The 18,101-nt window shown below is 42.8% G+C and overlaps 3 protein-coding genes across 5 annotated transcripts in view; all 3 read left to right on the top strand.

Annotated features, from left to right (window-relative positions):
• Positions 1-5,654, top strand: part of LOC103457884 (bromo adjacent homology domain-containing 1 protein) — a 41,319-nt gene extending 35,665 nt beyond the window's left edge. For both annotated transcript variants that reach the window (XM_008398346.2, XM_008398347.2), the window contains exons 4-7: positions 20-179; positions 720-799; positions 1,437-1,528; positions 1,644-5,654. In XM_008398346.2, coding sequence (XP_008396568.1) covers positions 20-179; positions 720-799; positions 1,437-1,528; positions 1,644-1,833 — 522 coding nt within the window. In that variant the 3' untranslated portion in view covers positions 1,834-5,654. The remainder of the gene's footprint in view (positions 1-19; positions 180-719; positions 800-1,436; positions 1,529-1,643) is intronic.
• A 917-nt stretch (positions 5,655-6,571) lies between these two features.
• On the top strand, positions 6,572-15,345 carry LOC103457885 (uncharacterized). Of its 2 annotated transcripts, none has more exons than XM_008398348.2 (7): positions 6,572-7,946; positions 11,788-11,991; positions 12,976-13,105; positions 13,643-13,723; positions 14,125-14,159; positions 14,305-14,331; positions 14,600-15,345. In XM_008398348.2, the coding sequence occupies exons 1-7, from the start codon at positions 7,805-7,807 to the stop codon at positions 14,872-14,874; spliced, it is 894 nt and encodes a 297-aa protein (XP_008396570.1). In that variant the 5' UTR covers positions 6,572-7,804; the 3' UTR covers positions 14,875-15,345. The 2 variants fall into 2 exon arrangements, with proteins under 2 accessions (XP_008396570.1, XP_017157779.1); XM_017302290.1 differs by lacking the exon at positions 6,572-7,946 and adding an exon at positions 9,943-11,338.
• An 833-nt stretch (positions 15,346-16,178) lies between these two features.
• evlb (Enah/Vasp-like b) overlaps positions 16,179-18,101 on the top strand; it is a 39,347-nt gene continuing 37,424 nt past the window's right edge. The window contains exon 1 of the mRNA XM_008398354.2: positions 16,179-16,691. Within this exon, the coding sequence (XP_008396576.1) occupies positions 16,687-16,691 (5 nt within the window). The 5' untranslated portion in view covers positions 16,179-16,686. The remainder of the gene's footprint in view (positions 16,692-18,101) is intronic.

Genomic DNA, 18,101 nt, shown 5'->3' with positions numbered 1-18,101 from the left:
TGCGTGTTTGTAATGCCAGGGAGAAGATGAGGCCGTAATGCGGAGGTGTTACGAGGGAGTCGAGAGGGACGGCGAAGTGATCCGTATCAGAGACACCGTACTGCTGCGATCCGGTCCCAGGAAGAAGTCCCTGCCGTATGTTGCCAAGATATCGGCATTGTGGGAGGACCCCAAAACGGGTAAGAATAAAAAAACAAGTAGACAGGTGGAAGTCAGGGTGCAGGTTATCTATAAATCACACAAAAACAGAGCAGAGACTTATTCTAATCAGAATTACACTGTCAGGATGCTGCGGTGGATAAAAAAATATAAAGGCCATGAGCCAAAAAGAACAACAACTCGCATAAACAACCAGAAACTGAACCGAGTCTTGATGCAGCTGAACACTGAACTCCACATCCTGCATCCCAGCACACCTGCACTATTCAGAAGACTTGCCTAGTCTTGATGCTCCACCAAATTCCATTCATTTACTCTCATACACTTTGAAAAATGTAATTAAAAAACTCTAAACAAAAAAAAAAGTGAATACATTTAAATAGTCATATAACTTAATTTAGATCAGCTGACTGTGTCACATCTGTAAAGAGGTTCGTTTTTTAGAGACAAATCTGACAGACAGAGGTGGAGATGACCGACTGGTTTGATCGGTCCTGTGCGAGAATGTACGGCAGAGTGTGTTCATCTGACGTGTGTGTGTGTGTGTTGGTCTTCCTCAGGAGAGCTGATGATGAGCCTTTTCTGGTACTACAGACCTGAGCACACCCAGGGAGGCCGAGATCCCAGAGCACACTGTGAGGTGAGGTGTTCGGCAGACTGCAGCTAGGAATTAATTTCTCCCAGTGGGACGGCGACGGCTGTGCAACCTGTTCTGGGCCACGAATACATCTATCGTTACAGGACGAGCTTAATGCAGCACATATTGTTTTTTTTTTTAAGTGTGCATAAATATACGTTTTACAAGTAGCAGCGATATGGAGGGGGAATGTTGTTTACACACAATAGCATGGACAGTGGCTGTTGCTGGAGACTTCATTATCTTTGCCTTGGCAGCCCTGAAACTGTCGATAGCTGTTTGGTTCCTCAGCTTAACCACACTGCCACAAAAAAACAAAAAACAAAAAAAAAACGATGGTATCTCTTCGACCTCAGCCTTGCAGAAACCCTAGAACAAGGAGAGGAACAGTTTCACTCTCTGAAAATGTTTCCAGTGAAAGTCAGCGGCAGTGTGAGCTCACTAGAGTGTTTTTTTTTTTTTCTAGCATGGTAAAACAAAAAGACACCCCAACAAATCTCTCATGAACAGTTGTAGTTTCCTTTGTGCTCACTGCTGCAAAGTGTTGCAGTTTCTCGTGTCATCTTTCAGGGCACAGCATTAAAAAAAAACAAAAAACACTTGTGGTGATGTGACGCTGAACACCCACTGTTGGTTTCAGAATGAGATTTTCGCCTCTCGGCATCAGGATGAAAATAGTGTGGCCTGCATAGAAGACAGATGCTATGTTCTCCCTCTAGCCCAGTACTGTCGGTGAGTAAAAAAAAAAAAACACACACACTGACGAGTCATTTGTTCCATGTCGAATCTCGGCGTCTCTCTCACAGATTTGCTTTCACGTCGTCTCGTCTCACCGTTTCGTTTGCAGATTTTGTGCCTTGGTGAAGCGGCATGCCGAAGGCGCCCCACCTGGCAGGGCCAGCATGGTGCCCTTCCGGCCTGACTTCGCCCCTCCCTCCCACCGCTGCGTGCCCACGGACGTCGACCCCGAGCTGGTGTACCTCTGCCGGCACGTCTACGACTTCCGATACGGACGCATCTTGAAGAACCTGCAGTAGAGCGGGAGCCTCTCCCCCGTCTCTTCTCCCCTGTCGTCGCACCTTTGAATCAGTCGTCGCAATCGTCCGCCTTCGCAGAGGAGGGGCAGCTGAAAGACTGAAGACCTCCACCTAAACCCCCGTTCGCGATCAGTGTGAAAAGCGGGGTGACTGCATGTACACATTATGAAGCACAGATCCCTTTAGTTACATACCAAGAAGTTAGAATGTCATAGGGAATCTCAGCTCTGTCAGAGAGCTAAACTCCATCCATCCGCTCAGATTTTTCCCCACCTCGCCTTCCCTGCCAGAAAAACCGTGTCCCCTCCCTACCCCCTCTGAAGCACGTTAGCGCAACAATCATGTTTGTTCCGTTTGAGAGCCGCCGGCACAGCGAAGGTCCGGCACGCCGCTCCGGCGCTTCCAGGGAAACGCGAGTCCGGTCCTGTCAGCTCCACGTTAACACCGCTCGACAAGCATGGGTGAAAGAGCAGCTAATGGAGAGTGTCATCCTTTTTCCACTGATTTGACTCTACACATTGTGTGTGTGTGTGTGTTTGTGTGTTGAGTGTTTTCACTGAGGTTAAATATAGTGACATTTAGGAGGCTTTTAGGTAATCAAACCAAGTAAGAAAGCAGCTTTAGAGGAAGTGGAGCGTTTTTTTTTTGTTGTTTTTTTCCTGGCACTGAATTAAACAGTTTCACATCAAGCAACTGATTGGGCTTGAGGGCAAAGATCACCGTGTATTTCTGATAACATATGATTATTACTTATAGGGTGAGAAAAGAAATCCCAGTCAGTCGAGTTTGTTAATCGACCGTCTGAAGAGGAAGGGTGTTGTCCTTATTTGAGGTAAATGGCGAGACCACGCTGATGTCAGGTTGCACATGAAGACCGATGTTTTGACTTTATGCACTTAATATAAGAGACCAGAAAGCAGAAACAGTACCTCTCAAAAGTATTCATTCCCCTTAAGCAATCACTTAAAATCAGCGTGTCCCACTTAAAATCCACGGTGTTACAACCGTGGATTTTAATGTTTATGCAGGTTTTAATGCGTTAGACCAACACAAAGTTGCACGTAGTAGAAAAGCTGTCATGTAAATTGTGTTTTTTTTACGAACTAAAATCAGATTAAATATTTTGGCATGTATTGTTTTTGCTTATTATGATGCTTCCACTACTGTGTTCAACAGTGAATATAATGCAATTTTTAACACAAAGTGTTTTTGAAATATTCTAAAAAGCTTCATTTTAAATTAATCTAACCAGAGCACTTACTCCTTAATGTTTGCTAATGTTTTTTTTTTTTTTTTTGTCACTTTTCCTTCCTTCCTTCGTTTGTGGATTGGGTAACTTTCAGTTCAACCAGATGTGTTCTGAAAGCAGTTTGTTGCAGGGCGGTGAATACAAACTGTCACCTTTTGAGATTTCTATTGTGAGATAAATTTGACTTATTTGGCTCTACTGCGTGTTGGTCTTCCACTTAAAATCAGCGTTAAGCACATCTAAGTTTGTGGTTGTGACGAGACGTAAAATTTGCAAACACTTTTGCAGCGTGCTGTATTTCAGTTCCTTTCAAGTCTCCGTGTTTAGGACAGTTTTCATGTCGCCAACTCTCGCCTGATTCTTAACCCCCGCAGCCCGTCCAGTTCGAACCAGAGGATGAGCGCCCCGAACCTCCGTCTCGTCGTCAGCACTTGTCCCCACGTTTTGTTGCACTAAAACCAATCCCTCATGAAAACACACGATCACCTCTTTGTTTCGTATCGGAGCTGCTGAGGCGTTGGCGGGATGTGAGCGACGGGGCTTAGTGTAGCGCATTTGTTGCCGTTTTTATTGCGAAGTAGACATTATTGTGCAAACTATTCGTTTTGATGAGCAGAGACGAGTCGGCAGACATGTTTGCCATATTGTAACTTGACGCTCTTCGTACTGGATGAAATCGGTATGGATCTAGAGTCATTCCTTTTTCTTTTTCCCCTCACATATAGTCCTATAAATACTCGGTATATATTTATGTATGTATCCACACTGTTAATGTGGCTAGATGTGCAGGAGGCTTCGGGATTCAGGCCTGAATTGCTGTGCAGGCAATCGTAGCACTGTGATAGGACTGAAGGTGTGGGGTGTCCCAGGCTTTCAGATGAAGCTTTTGCCGATTACAAACCACGCGCCCTCTCATTGCCTCCAAACCTGCAACTTTATTCCCCGTCTGCGTGCGTTCGAGTTCCAGCTGTAAAAGATCCCCACTCTCTGAAGCCATCTTTATCTCCTCTCTCCCTCTTCTATTTGAAGCGCATCAATCCTGACTCAAAACTAAATCAAACCCTACATCCCAATCTCTACCCCGCTGGAATCTTCAAAAAGGAAATAGATATGTCTATATATTCTCCTTACTTTACAATTTCTCCTCCTCCTAAAGAATATTTTATTATGTCGATTTGCTAAGATGGCACATGCAATATATTTTTTAGAATTACTATTTTTGAAGAATGAACTTAAGAAATCTTGACAAAGTATATGCTTTGCTTTTCTTTTCTTTTTTTTCAGTAGATATCAGGTCGGTCTAGAGTCGATGTTTGACCAAACGAAAGAGAAATATAAGGAGAACATATCTGAACCCCAGCCAGCACCGGGCAATCTTTAAACAAGCAGACAGCCAATGCACAGTGTAGAAATTATTATTTTCCCTTCCAAGATCTGTAATAATTATATTTAAAGTATATTTAAATGGAGAAAACAATTGAATATATTAAGATGTCAGTTTTAAGTTATTTGGGACTTATTATGTAGATCCTGCGTATTTGTGCTGCAGGGTAGAAAGCAGTTTTTTTGTTTATTTGTAATCTTAATAGCAGAAATGTAACCATAGGTTAGCTTCATTGAGACCTGAGCAATTTTCTCCGAAAGCACCTTCGCTCTGGAGGACCTCCATTTGGTTCCCGAAACCAGACCGACCTTAACGGGACAGGTTGGGAGTTTTTCCTAACTGAGGTTCTGTAAATGTTAGAAGCGGTTCATATCTTGCGATCTTCAACAAATCCGCTCTGCGTTGATCCTGAACTAGCGTGTAGTTTGGGAGAAGGGTCACCTGAGCTTTCACTGACAAGCTGTAGTCAAAACGAGACAAACAGGGGACAGGAAGTTCCTCTGAGGTCCTAAGCTGAAACCAGAAACCCTGGTCACTTGCGAAAGATGGAAAGTATTATTGGATGTAGGCTGACAGTATTTCAAAACGGTTGCCCTTGTCTGTCTTGTTCAGGTCAATTGGTGGATAGAGGAAACATTATCCTAACGTTAGCATAAATTGTATCATTATCATGTTGGCTTTCGCTAGCTGGATGGCTAGCATTAACTCCACTTAGCAAGTCAGCTTTAGCTTTTAAGTGAGAATTAGCTTTTAAGCTAATGCTAGCTTAATCATTAATCATAAAGATGTCTTTTTGCCCCCTAGAGGTCAGGCAAAGCAAGATTACAGATGCTGTCACACCAACGTCCCTTATCTATTCGCCAGCCAGATGCAGGCACTTCCTGGAAAAGCAGCCGAGGAAAGCTCAGACAGCCATGTGTTTCCCTCCCAAGTGCTGGCCAGCCTTGCAAAACGCATGGACTTAGATAGCCTGCTGTCATTCAGTAACCTAATCAGCCACAGGCTTTTTGCATGGAGACATTTGTGTCCTTATTTCCATGGCAACAAGGTTGGGCGAGCACTCAGGAATAAGAAATTTCAGCGAACTATGATGTGAAACACTGAGTAACCTTCGCTGATGTGTGTGTGTGTGTGTGTGTGTGTGTGTGTGTGTGTGTGTGTGTGTGTGTGTGTGTGTGTGTGTGTGTGTGTGTGTGTGTGCACGTGTAGGTGTGTGGGTGTGTGTGGGTCTGTGTGTGTGTGTGTTTGGGCGTGCGTGCGCTTCTGTGTGTGTGCGTGTTCACTCCATTAGACAAAAGCACCCGACCAACCTGTGAGATTCAGCTTTCTCTGTGGCCTGTATTGATGCTTATTGTTGGCATATATTTTGATATATTTGGAAAATGTGGGATATACAGTTTAGATATTTTTGGAGTAGAAAGAGTTATGTGTATCAGATCACTGTCACTTTGTCATGCTCTCTGAAGATTTCTTGGATTTTTTTATTTTATTTTATTTGATAGACTATATCATCCCAACTGATTTAATGTAATGTTGAGAGAATATTTATAAAATTTAAGTCCTTTGTGAAAACGGTGACTCTGCGGGGTTTTTTTGTTTGTTTTAATCATCGCATGTTGCTTGTTGTTTAACCTACAGCCAACTTGGCAGATCAGATCAAATGGTACCTGTATTTAGTTTATTCAATTTACTTTTATTTGAAAAAGCAAATCTGCTATTTGTAATTATCGGAACATGACTGTGGATGTAGACAGAAAAGGGAACCAAAGGTCACAGCGTGAATATCAACAGGAAGTGGGTAAGTTTCCTTCCAATCAGCTGTAATAATGATCATGTCCACGTGAGGGCAGTAGTGAGACATTGGCACCAGATGGCTGTTAAATTCTCTCCTGACCTCCAAGTTTTCGAGCAGTAAGAACAGCCTGAGCAGTTCATTAATTAGACTTAATAACACATCTAGACACACCCTTTGGCCTGAGATGGCTCCAAACACACGTTTCTATGTTCAGACTAAAATGTCTGGTCTCTTATGTTGCTGTTTTATTAAGGTATATCTAAAAGAAAGAAATCATTGTGAAGTGGACAAAGACACGGTTTTCACAAAAATCGTGTAAAAACTCTGAAGATCCCAGGGTTGTTTTTTTTCCCCCAGAGAACATTAGTTCAGAATAATGAAAATCAGGGAACACAGCAGACAGGTGAAGAGATTTAAAAGGTTGATGAAACAAAGATCCCAAGCTTTGACAGTTAAATCCTTCATATGAAGATTGAAAGCAGAATGGCAAAACTGTAAGCCATCGTCTGACTGTCAAAATTGGAAGCTCGTGCTATCGGAATATTTCCCGACGAAACCGTTTTCTGTCACCACAGATTGCAAGCTGACTTATCAGGAAGTCTGATGATGAGAAATGATGACTGGGGAGAACGGACATTCATCACAGCGGATGAGAAGACGCGAGCGTGTTAGAACGCGAAGACTTTATTGGATTAAACTCAATAGATGAACATGTTTGTTTCTCATTTAAAGTTTCTAATTCGTTCTTATGACTTATGACTTCCTCTGTGAGACCAGAAAGCCTCGACGCATCAGCAAATGGACACATCTGCTGGAGAAGGAATCAATCCAATAAACTGCAAAAGAGGCACAAAAAAACAAAAACAAAACCTGTCTCACACCAGGGTGGGGGGCAAACCTAATCGCCTATCTAGCTTTTCATCTCGCACTGTTTCTTTCCCGTTAGTCTAATTACCACATCCGGCTTATTGTCCTCCTGATGACTGTAATTAATCAAATTCTGCTCCCTAATCTCTGGATCTCGTCATCCTTACAGTAGGCCCAGGCTGACCACACCGGATGGCGGCCTTGTGTAAGCTCTTTTTGGGGGAGTGTGTGACTGTGTGCTTGTCGTAAACTTTGCATGCAACAGCAGATTCTCCAGCTTCACTCTGCCACGTTTCATTTTTCTGTCGGAAGAATGCCGTTCTTCAGGACGGAGGTCAGGACCCTTCGGCGCCTCCTTGAACCGGCAGTTGTGTGTTTGCAGCTGGAACTCTTGATGGGAGAGTTTGTTTTGTCGTTCCCACCAGCATTTTCCACCTACTAAGAAAATAAAGACTCTTGCACACTCCTATCCTCCCTTTGAGCTTCAGGTGGATTAGCAGGTCTTTAATCTGTCCTTTGAGTGACATCACCCTGTGCTCATACTCCTTACAGGATATTAGGTGACAGTGAGGAGAGGGGGGAAGCAGGAGGTGGGAACCACTGCTGGACTGGGGAAGGTAAATCAACTCTCCAGGGAAGTTCAGACCAAAATAATCTCGCATCCTCAGTCGGGGACATGCAGGCAATCATAGCAGAAGAGGACGCCAGCATGGAGGAGCTGGACGACCACAACCTGCAGATGGAGGAGACGGCCCAGGGCCTGCTGAGGACGCCTTCGCTGAAGGAGAGCTATCACAGCGACACTGATTTCATGACAGGTAAAAACTGAGAGGATTTGAGGGAATTCAGATCCGCCAGATAAATGAAACACGTTTGGTTCCTTCCTCCTCTGCGCCTCCGTGGAAGGACGCGAGATCAGTCGCTTTGGTTTGTTTCTAGGATCGTCAAAGAGGGCAAAATAACCGACGTGTTCATACTTGCAAAAGTTGCACGCGCATGTGGCTGGAAGTTTTCATGTTGGTTTATTGCAGTTGTGATTCTTAAGAGGGATAAAAGAAGGAGTAATCAATGACATGAGTTTTAAAAGGTGAAAAGTAAAAAGGTCAAATCTCCTGAAATTCAAGTCCTCAACAGAGAGGATTGAACACTTCTACTCTGAATATGGTTAATCGTATTATTTGTTCCCTGCATATTGATTTATATCAGCAGGAACCATAAAATTCCTGACATTTTCATACTCTGCATTTAATTCGTTGGTGATAAGTCTCGTCTCATGTGCCACACCCAGCCAAAGAAATTGTGTCAGATGAGATGACTTTAAAAGATCCAGAAATTGCATATCAGTGAAGTGATAAATGAAGGATGCTTTTGCAAAGCTGCCTACAACGTCTGTTTTTGTGCAGAGCTGATGTGGGAAGACAGATGTTCTGTCATTTAAATGACACCATCTGCAAACAGGGATTAAAACACTCACTTAAAGGAAACCCACATCTACAAATGTTTACATGCATCTCTTCCTAAATGCATTGCGTTTGCAGGAAATGCACCCGAGAAGCCCGACCATATGCTATTTGTTGCTGAGTTATAGAGCAGAGTTTGAGCTCGGGGTTCGCTAATTCTCTTTTACAGCAGCAGGATTATTGTGCTATTCTAATCCCAATCCCATATGGAGAGTATGGACGCGGCACGAGGATGAAGTCACGGCCAGGGTAGGAACAGACACAGGAGATCACGGGCCAGCAGAGGATCACAGGCCTCAGTGAGAGGCAGATTACTGCTGGCTGAATGCTTTAGTAATTATACGTGAAGTCCTCAAACGCAGCAGATTATTATTGGGAGGAAAAAGTTACGTCTAAAAAGAGGCACAAAGAGGGTGGATAGAAAGACTTCTAACAATTAGGATTCTAATCCCAATCCCACGATCTAACATCTATCTTTTCATATTTCTCATTATTCATACAGTAATTAAATCTCTTCAATTAGCAATGAACCATGACTGTTTCTGCACACATTACTTTATTCAGGTGTTATTGTGCTATTCCTAGTGTTATTTTTTATGTACACATTATTTATTGGTTTAAAAAAATCCACTTGTATCACTTTGTCAAAGTTTAGATGTTTGCTTTAAACTTGAAATCTTAGCGGATTTTTAGCTAACAACTTTAGCTAGCTGTTTAACTAACTTTGTTTTTTATTTAATTAACATTTATCTCTTTAATACAGTTGTACGCATGCACTCTTAAAATAATCTGAAGTTTTATCCATTTACTGTAAATATGTATCCAATTATTTATTTTAGTTTTAATATTCAGCTTTCTGTTTAAACATCAAATAGCTACTTTGGCTAACAACCTTCAGGGCGTCGCTGACCGAATTACGTAGTTTTTATCAAACTAAACTTTCTGTTTAATAATGTCAAACTTTTTTATACAAGTACCACCTTGGTAAATACAAACATTTTTCAAAAACTACCAAGAAAATATTCTTACTACAAGCCTGCGTTACATTAATGTTGACAAGCTGATATTTTTTAGTTAATTGACTGAAAGATTCACGTTTTACGAAGCTGATATTATAAAGCTTCGTAAAGCGCCTTGGGGTTCCCCCGGAGGAGCTGGAGGAGTTGGCTGGGGAGAGGGAAGTCTGGGCCTCCCTTCTGAAGCTGCTGCCCCCCCCCGGATAAGCGGAAGAAAATGGATGGATGGATATTATAAAACTTTGTCTTAGGTGCGGTACAGATTAATAATAATAATAATAATAATAATAATAATAATAATAATAATAATAATAATTAATTTACACTGGAGACATAAATTGCTATGATTCTGTATCACATATTTGCTGCTCAGATTCACCTGTTAGAAGCCTGCACCTGTGTTGTAGCGCATATTTTTAAATGTTTGAACGAAAATGCGTGGTGCAAAGCTGCCTGGCTGCTACCAGCTGGCGTTTGCAAAGCAGCCAATCCAGGAGCGCCAATCATTTTTTCGTGGTGCTGATTGGCTGTATCCGGGAAATATAAGAGACTGAAGATTTTACATTCAGCAGCTGTGCTAACTCCGCTTCCACTGTGTGTATATTTGGTGTCTGAGCTATTAAGACATTTATGAATTTTAACTATTTGTCAGCTACTAAGCCTAATGGATACTGGGGGGACCATTGTAGTAGTTGGTGTGATCACAGGACAATTGGCCCACCTGAGTGCTCTTCAGACTACTGGAATACAGTTAATTTGGGTTTGATCACCACGTTGTCCTCTTCACAATTTAGATGTACTTAGTTTGCAAATAATTAATAAGAAAAATATCTTGTAAATCACCACCCCAAGCACCAGGTGGTCTTTGTTCCAAAGTTTGAGAACTTTGGTGACAAAGTGGATTTGCTGCTGTTTAGCAGCTGTAGATAAAACTTAGCTCTGATTCAGATAATTGAAAAAGGAACTGTGGTTCTTTTTTTTTTTTTACCCAAATCAATAAGAACATGCTCTAAATGTTTATGTTGCTCCCCTTCATGACCACGCAATGTTTCAAAAACCTTTGTGATGTGAAATCTCAAGTTGTTTACATCCCTCAATGTAGCTTCAGGTCCAGCTCCGATGCTTCTACTTTGCCCCTCCCTCATATAGTGACATGGGATTATCTGTGTGGGCGGGGTCAAAGAGATTAACTTTGGGATTGGGATTAACATTGTACTCTCCACTCCCATACACACACACCATACACACACACAACCACACACAATCAGACTCATGCAAATCTGTGTATTCAAGGGCAGGGACAATTCAGGTCGAATTGGGTGACTTCTTAGTTTTTAAGCATTACCAACCCCCACCTTCATAGACACACATCCTGAGCTGGAGGCTTAAAGCCTCACCAAATCACCATCGAGTCCTAGAGTAAGCCAGGCACCGGGACGGCAGTACCCTCCTTTTAGCTGTAGCGAAAGTCGGATGCTGGAACCTGAAAACCGTACACGCAGAAATCTGTGAATGCCACATGACTGGAGTGAGAGAGATGAGACCTTAGAGGGTAAAACGATAAGATGGAGGAGCAACAGGGAAACCTGATGGGCGGCAGAGGAGTGCAGAGGACTGAGAGGGTTTGTTCGAGAGAGGAGAAGAAGAGGAGAAGGACATCTGGGCTGGTTGAGGACAGAGCCAGCGGTCAGCCGAGATACCCCAGCTTCTCATCGGCATCCAGCAGCTCATATGGTACCCGACTCTGACCTGAGCAGGAATTTGTAGCAGAAAAATGTCAGCGACGGAAAGAGATTTTGCTTGATGCTTGATGTTATTGTTGCTTCCGTGCTGCTGAGTGTTGACAGCGCTAAGGTCCAAATGTTTTGTGACATCATTGTCCAGATTTTAGTCAAACAGACATTTTGAATTGAGGGATTTTACGCCTTATGGATCTTTTTTGGAAAAGTCATTTGGTAAAGTCTCCAGGATAAATTCTGCAAGTTTGATTTTTATTTTGGTTAAACAGACGTTTTGCATGCTTTCAAATGTTCTTTCTAATGCAGTCGTTCTCTTGTCTTGCTATGCGAGACATAACAAATGATGGAAAATGCGTGAATCTCATTCAGTCAGTTTAAAGATTGCACACTCTCTGGACGTGCAATCTTGCATTCATCTTCCTGATTTCCCTTGGTCCCTCTCAGACGACCGCAGCTCGGCAGCCAGCGGCCTGGACGTGGCCGACCGGCTCACCTACCTGGAGCAGAGGATGCAGATGCAGGAGGATGAGATCCAGCTGCTGAAGTTGGCGCTGGCTGACGTCCTCAAGAGGCTCAACATTTCTGAAGAGCACCAGGCAGCTGCCGCTGCCGCCGCCGCTGCAGGAAGGAAAACACCGGGCGCCAAAGGTGAGCAGAGACATGTGTTTGGTCTTTAAGATGAAGGCTCTAAAGGTTGTCAGAAATTGACAAACTGTTGTGGGACTGAACCGCACAGAGATCTAGTTTTTAAAGCATGTATTTGCAAGCAATTAAACCCATTTTAAAAAGATTCCTACATTTTCTCATGATTAAAGAATGTGTTTCTTCCCTGCTTTTTTTTTTTTTTTAAACATGCCTGAAATATTAAGTGTCCACTATTGAAAACCCATGACTTCAACTCCTGTCTCTTTAAGACCCTCTCTCCATAAAAGCCCCAAATTGCCCTGCTCATCCAAAACAATGGAGCAGTTCAGGACCAATGTTTAAACCTACATACCATACATACAATATGACACAACATCTCTTTACCTCCTGTGCAGTGCTGAAAGTGCCGAAAGTGCTGACGTTTATACATGTTGAGGCAAACATGTGTACTTTTGTCTGTATTTGTAACTAGATCATGGTAGAAATAGTATTAAAGTTTGAGCAAAGTTCTATTGTTTCTCTAAAACAATGTTTCTCTATGCTGCTGCAATAAACACTGATAATCAATAGTAATGATTGTAACTAATTGGGAGAAAGTTGAAAACTGAAACTAATTCACATTTAAATCAATCGACTTATGTTTGCCAAACTTATCCAGGCATCATTTTTGAAATATGACACACTAGAGATGTTTTTTCACTTTTTTTTTTGTTGTCATTTCTTGTTCTTTTTTATGCACAAAATACACATGGACATGTTGTAACATTTTTCTCAGTTGCAAATTTCTTTTCATCACTCATTTTTAAGAAGTGTACTGTATCATTTTTTTTATGTTGTACATTTGCACTTGAGGTCTCTTCTAAATTTCTGTTTTTACATGCTATTCATACCTGCAGACTATTCACCTTTTAATTTGAAATCGAAAAGTGAATAATTACTCGTCACTGATGACCTGTGATGAATAATTGTGTGTCCGTGTCTCCGCAGCCAGGCCCGTCTCCCTGGCTTTGCCCCCCAGAACCATGTCGACTTCCAGCTCCGCTTCCCTCAAAAAGAGCTCCACAGTGCCCTCCAGCGCCACGGCGAGGAATTACAGCCCCGCGCCGCCACCACTGAGGTAAAGCTGCTCATTTCCTCCCCTTCAGAGCTGCATGATGCAGATGATGAACACAATTAGAGCAGAGAGAGGAAGCTGCAACATACATAACTGATTCGAAAGCGCCCCAATCAGAGTGAGGCTTCGTTCTTCATTATGGAAGGTGCAATCAGCAGACACCCTTCATTATCTCAGAGACACCGCACACGGAGGCTCGGTGATTATCCCCTACCCTGGCCTTTAATTCCAAGCAGCAACCTCTTCCTCTCAATTACCTTTCAAGCGATACTGACATTAGATAGTGTTAGTCAGAAAAGCCTGATGGCCTCTCTCCGCGGTACCTTAATCTGCTGTCGCTGTATCTGTGCTGTTCTGGAATAATTACACAGAGAGAGGTAAATCTCCACTCAATTAAGGCTTTTAGTGTCTAATTATGATGGAAGAAAAAAAGAGAGGGAGAAAAAAAACTTATTAGCAACCACAAATTGATTTCATCCCCTCTTCTTGGGATTTCACGTCACTTCTTTTCTGATGGACTTTTCTTTCTGTTCTCTCCAGCGGTGTGAAGGACAGTCCGTGTAAGATCACCAAGCCGCGGCCCGCGTCCGCAGCCTCGGTCTGCAAGAAAGTTCCTGAAGAGTAAGAGAGTATCAGTCGTTGTGAGGTCATGTAATTTGAGTTGCAGCCAAATATGTCTTTGCACTTAAACGTGCGCAATACTTAAACTTTCCTATACTTTGTCAGGTTGCACCCAGAAACCTCAGTGCATTTTGTTAGGATTTTAGACCAAGTCAAAGTAGCGTTCAATTGTGAAAAGGGAGGAAAAGGATACATTGTTTCTTGAAAAAACTATTTAGGAAACTTTGCATCGTTTTCTGCCCACCATTTTCTTCCCTCTTCTTAAATTTGTTCTTGTTGTCTCTTTCTATAACATACGTGTCTGTGAGACAATCTTCAATCAGTTTTTTTTTCTGATATTCTCAGTTCTTTTCCCTAATTTTCTCTTCTATTCCTCGTTTTTTCTATGTTAAAAACACCAGAAGCAACCAATCCAGTGAGCCTGCTGTGAGCGTAGGTAAGAAAACACTTGACTATCTGATCAGGAAAAAAAGAAATGTCAATAAAATGACAGCGCCGATGGACAAATAGAAGAAGAATTGACTCAAAAGACATGTCACAGAATTAACGACGTTTCTGTTTTTTGTGGCGTTTTGGTGCAGGAACAAGGCGGGTGACACATTGCAAAGGTAGGCTTTGTCTCTTGGAGCAAAAAGACTTTAGTTTAGAAGAAAACGTCGTAGTCAACAGAACTGTGTGTGAGCTTTTCTTTTTGTTTTTCATTTTTTTGGTCACATCATACCATAACTGTGTGCACCATCACCCCATTTCTTGCATCCATTTCTGTCTCTCTTCTTCCCCATTTTCTCTCTTTCATCCCCTGGAACTCCTTCTTTTTCATCCCAAACCTCTGTCCGTTCTCTGGGCCTCCTCGCCACATTTCACCACTTCACTTAGTGACTATGCAGATCTATCTGAGCCCTCTCGCAAGAAAGACTGGGTCTTCTGAGGAGGCCAAGTCGGCGTCTGCGGTGCCCGCCTACAGGGGGCCTGTGGCCGGCCCCGGGCCCCCGCTGACCAAAAGGGGCGGCCAGTCGCAAAAGAAGAGGTCAACCCCGTCCTTCACCTTGAACCTCCAGAAAACCGTAACGGGACAGAGCTCAGCGCAGGAAATGTCCAGCTACATCAGCCCGGTCAAGTCGCCCAGCCAGTACTTTCAGATTTGCTACTGACGCAGACGGACACTCCTCACTCGTCTTGAAAGAAGTTCACGCTGGTTAGAGATTTCAGTTTTCAAAATCTGCGACTAATTTTATGGCAATCTCCCTGCAACTGAATTCATAAAACTCCTAAAGAGGCTCACCAAACCACTTACCTGTAACTATCCCATCTAACCACATCAAGTATTGTGATTTATGTTTATTTCTTTTGAACATTTTTCTGCCTTTAGTTTCCCTGCATACCACATCCTAGCGATAGCTTCACTGCTCATGTGCTTTGATCTGTGCATCGTTTTCCTGAACTTCTGCCTCCTCCATGAGAGCACTCTCAGTGACGTACACGAGGAAACAATTTATTGTCAAGACGACTGGATTATCTGTGTGCGCCAATGTCTTTTTTTCCGCGTGTTTGATGTTAGTTTCCACCTGAAAATGTCTGTTCTCACTCAGAAAAGACAATAAAAAGTGTTGGTCTCTGTGTGAGGTGTCTCATAGAGAGCCTGATTAAAATGTGTCAAAGTGACTCAACTTCTTAAACAGAAAAGAAAAGCCTCTCAATGCATATCTGATGACTTTTAAAGCAGGACTGTTCAGTACAATAGCCAGCTGAACAAGCCGATATGTCCTTTGGAAGTTATACAAAGTTACATATGCTCAGCCGAATGAAAGCAAAGGACGAGTAAAGGAGAAAGAGTTTCCCACCAACAGAAAATTTTAATCTGTTAGCAAAAGTGAAAATCGCACTTTTTCAAACAGACATATGAAGAGTAAACCTGTCCTGCATTGGCTTTAGTAAGAAGTTTATAATTCATCCTTGAAGTATATCAAGTTAGAAAGAAAGATGGGAAGAAGAGAAAGAAAATGTGAACAAACTTAGAATCCTGATCTAGAGATAAAAATCTAAAAAATATTTAATAAATATGATTGATTGAGTCAATAGACTCATGGTCCACATAGACATACAAAAACAAAGACGCATAATTCACAACAACAACAAATAAAAAACATAAAAGACATCGACTTTGGTGTTTCCACAAAGGCGACTGCCAGCCTAATGCACTGGCAGGATACGACAGCATTACATGTAAATATATATTTCTATTTAAAAATAAATAAATGCTGAAACCAATTTATTATTTTAAATATACTGAAATTAATATTTTTATAATATGATTATCTAGCCAAGGAGGACTAGCATGCCCCCTTTACCACCTATTGGCGGCGCCACCGCTTTCATGCAGTTCCTCCGTCGGCGGAGAGAGGGCGCTTCCGTGCAACACAAACCCACCCTGCCATGAATATTTCAGACGCTGAGCTCCTTTTGCTCCCCTACCCACCACCACCACTTCACCACACCCTCACCCTCCCCTCTCCATCCAGCCTCCCTCCCGCAGCGGTCGGAGGCAGGGAAAGATGGCACCTCAGAAGCCGCTGTCCGCCACTCCGCCCGGCTCCTTGTCTCTGGGAAAGCGGCGCGCCTCCCTCTGAGAAATGGCTCCCACCGACCGAGCAGCCTCCTGACACACGCCCGCGCCATGAGCCGTCATTTCTAGGAGAAAACCCGTGGAGATCCGCGCAGAGCCGCTTCCCCCCCACCCCCCTCCCCACACCCTGACATCCTCCAACATCTGTGCACACACTGCGCTCCTCTTCTCGGCTTCTGTTCAAAACAACCAGACGTGGGGCCGTTGTTGGATCCGGATCGTTTTTCATCATTATTACTACAATTTTTTTTATTTTATTTTATTTTTTTTTTAGAGGCGAAAATAAAGACTCAAATAACTTGAAACAGAGGAACGTAAATCAGTCGGACAGCGGCGGAAGATGAGGTAAGGAGTTACAATTCAACTGCACAGACATCAAATATTGTTTAGATTGTTTGGCAACATAAATCAGATGAAATCTGTGCGGAAATATATGTGCGGTTTATTCGGAGGCCTGTCTCCGCATCGCCACAGGTGCATCACCGGAGTTTATTGACCAGCACGTCGACCTTTTAGCCAACAGAAAACGGCAACAAGCTGGAGGTTATTTTTTCTTTTTAAATATTACTATTATTTTTTTTATTAGATCAGCTGTTGTTGTGTGTCACGTGGAGGCTGTCTGCACACAGAAACCGATTAATATCGTGGAAATCAGTCAGCACGTGCAGATTGCTCTGGGATTGCTTACATGCACGCCCATTTTCATTTCATGGCTTTGCAGAAGCAGTCGCCAGCGCTTCTAATCAACTAAAAAAAAAAAAAAAAAAACATCATATGCGCATGCATGGACTCTTTACACACCTCCTAGGCTGGCAGCCAATCAGCTCGGAGTATACTCCTACGTGCACGGAGACACCTCTGTCTCTGGGATGCAAGCGCTGGGTTTACTGGTTGCCAATGGGAACCTATCAGCTGGAATATAACTGGGAGCCAAATTCTCCACCCAATCAGCTGCAGTGCTGCTGCACGGACGTTGGGTGGGGCTGAAGAGCGTAGCTGCGAAGGAGTCGCCACCATGAGGTGTGGAATTGAAGGACGGAACTGTTTAATTGGTGTTTAGTCGTGCAAAGGCGTATTTCTGAATTCTTGTCCCGAGTCTAAACTGTGAAGGCTAAAGGTCATGGATGAAGTATCATATTCCTCGCGAGAAATATCCACGCCTCTTGAATTTTCTCACATTTTAGAAAACTCATAAGTAGGAAGTGAAAGGAAAATAATTCATCCATCCGTTGTCTGTACCAGGGGTGTCAAACTCATTTTCAATTTGAATATTCCCAAAAGGGGCCGGTTGTGGCAGAATGCATTGATAAAACCCATCAACAAATTGCTAATTGTTTCTCCGTGCAGCAGGCTGCTGTGATTTATGGCAGTCTGTACTACATGCAGGTGTTCTCTAGGTGGCAACACCGACTGCGCCGCCAAACAAACCACAGCTTCATGTGGGTCATCTGAAATCCTGTTCAGTTTGAGCCGAACACAAGGAGCTGTTAGTTTGAGGCGTTGGGCCTTTTTTCGGTGTATATGTCAGCATTATACAGTGTTTTGCTGCTTAATATGACTCTGACTTTATACCTTATTGCATGCCTTGTCTTTCACAAGTTAGTATATATATCGACAAAGTGTCGCACAATGGTTTTCAGATCTGTTTCTTTTTTAAATAACCAAGATAAAAACTGCGTTCTGTTTTATTTAGCCGTGCTTCTCCTGCGGTGGCCTCCTCTCATTGTCGATGCCCCCAACTGGTTTCATTCTGGA

The sequence above is a fragment of the Poecilia reticulata genome, linkage group LG21, assembly GCF_000633615.1.
Source record: "Poecilia reticulata strain Guanapo linkage group LG21, Guppy_female_1.0+MT, whole genome shotgun sequence".
Taxonomy (NCBI): Eukaryota; Metazoa; Chordata; class Actinopteri; order Cyprinodontiformes; family Poeciliidae; genus Poecilia; species Poecilia reticulata.
Note: the sequence above shows the minus strand (reverse complement) of the source record. Positions and strands in the feature narration are given on the sequence as shown.

Excerpts from the sequence above, each read along its gene's own strand:
- LOC103457885 (XM_017302290.1), top strand. The coding sequence starts at position 11,170 with ATGGAGGAGCAACAGGGAAACCTGATGGGCGGCAGAGGAGTGCAGAGG. Across the intron at positions 13,106-13,642 it reads CCCGCGCCGCCACCACTGAG|CGGTGTGAAGGACAGTCCGT; the intron begins GTAAAGCTGCTC and ends TGTTCTCTCCAG. Across the intron at positions 13,724-14,124 it reads TGCAAGAAAGTTCCTGAAGA|AAGCAACCAATCCAGTGAGC; the intron begins GTAAGAGAGTAT and ends TAAAAACACCAG.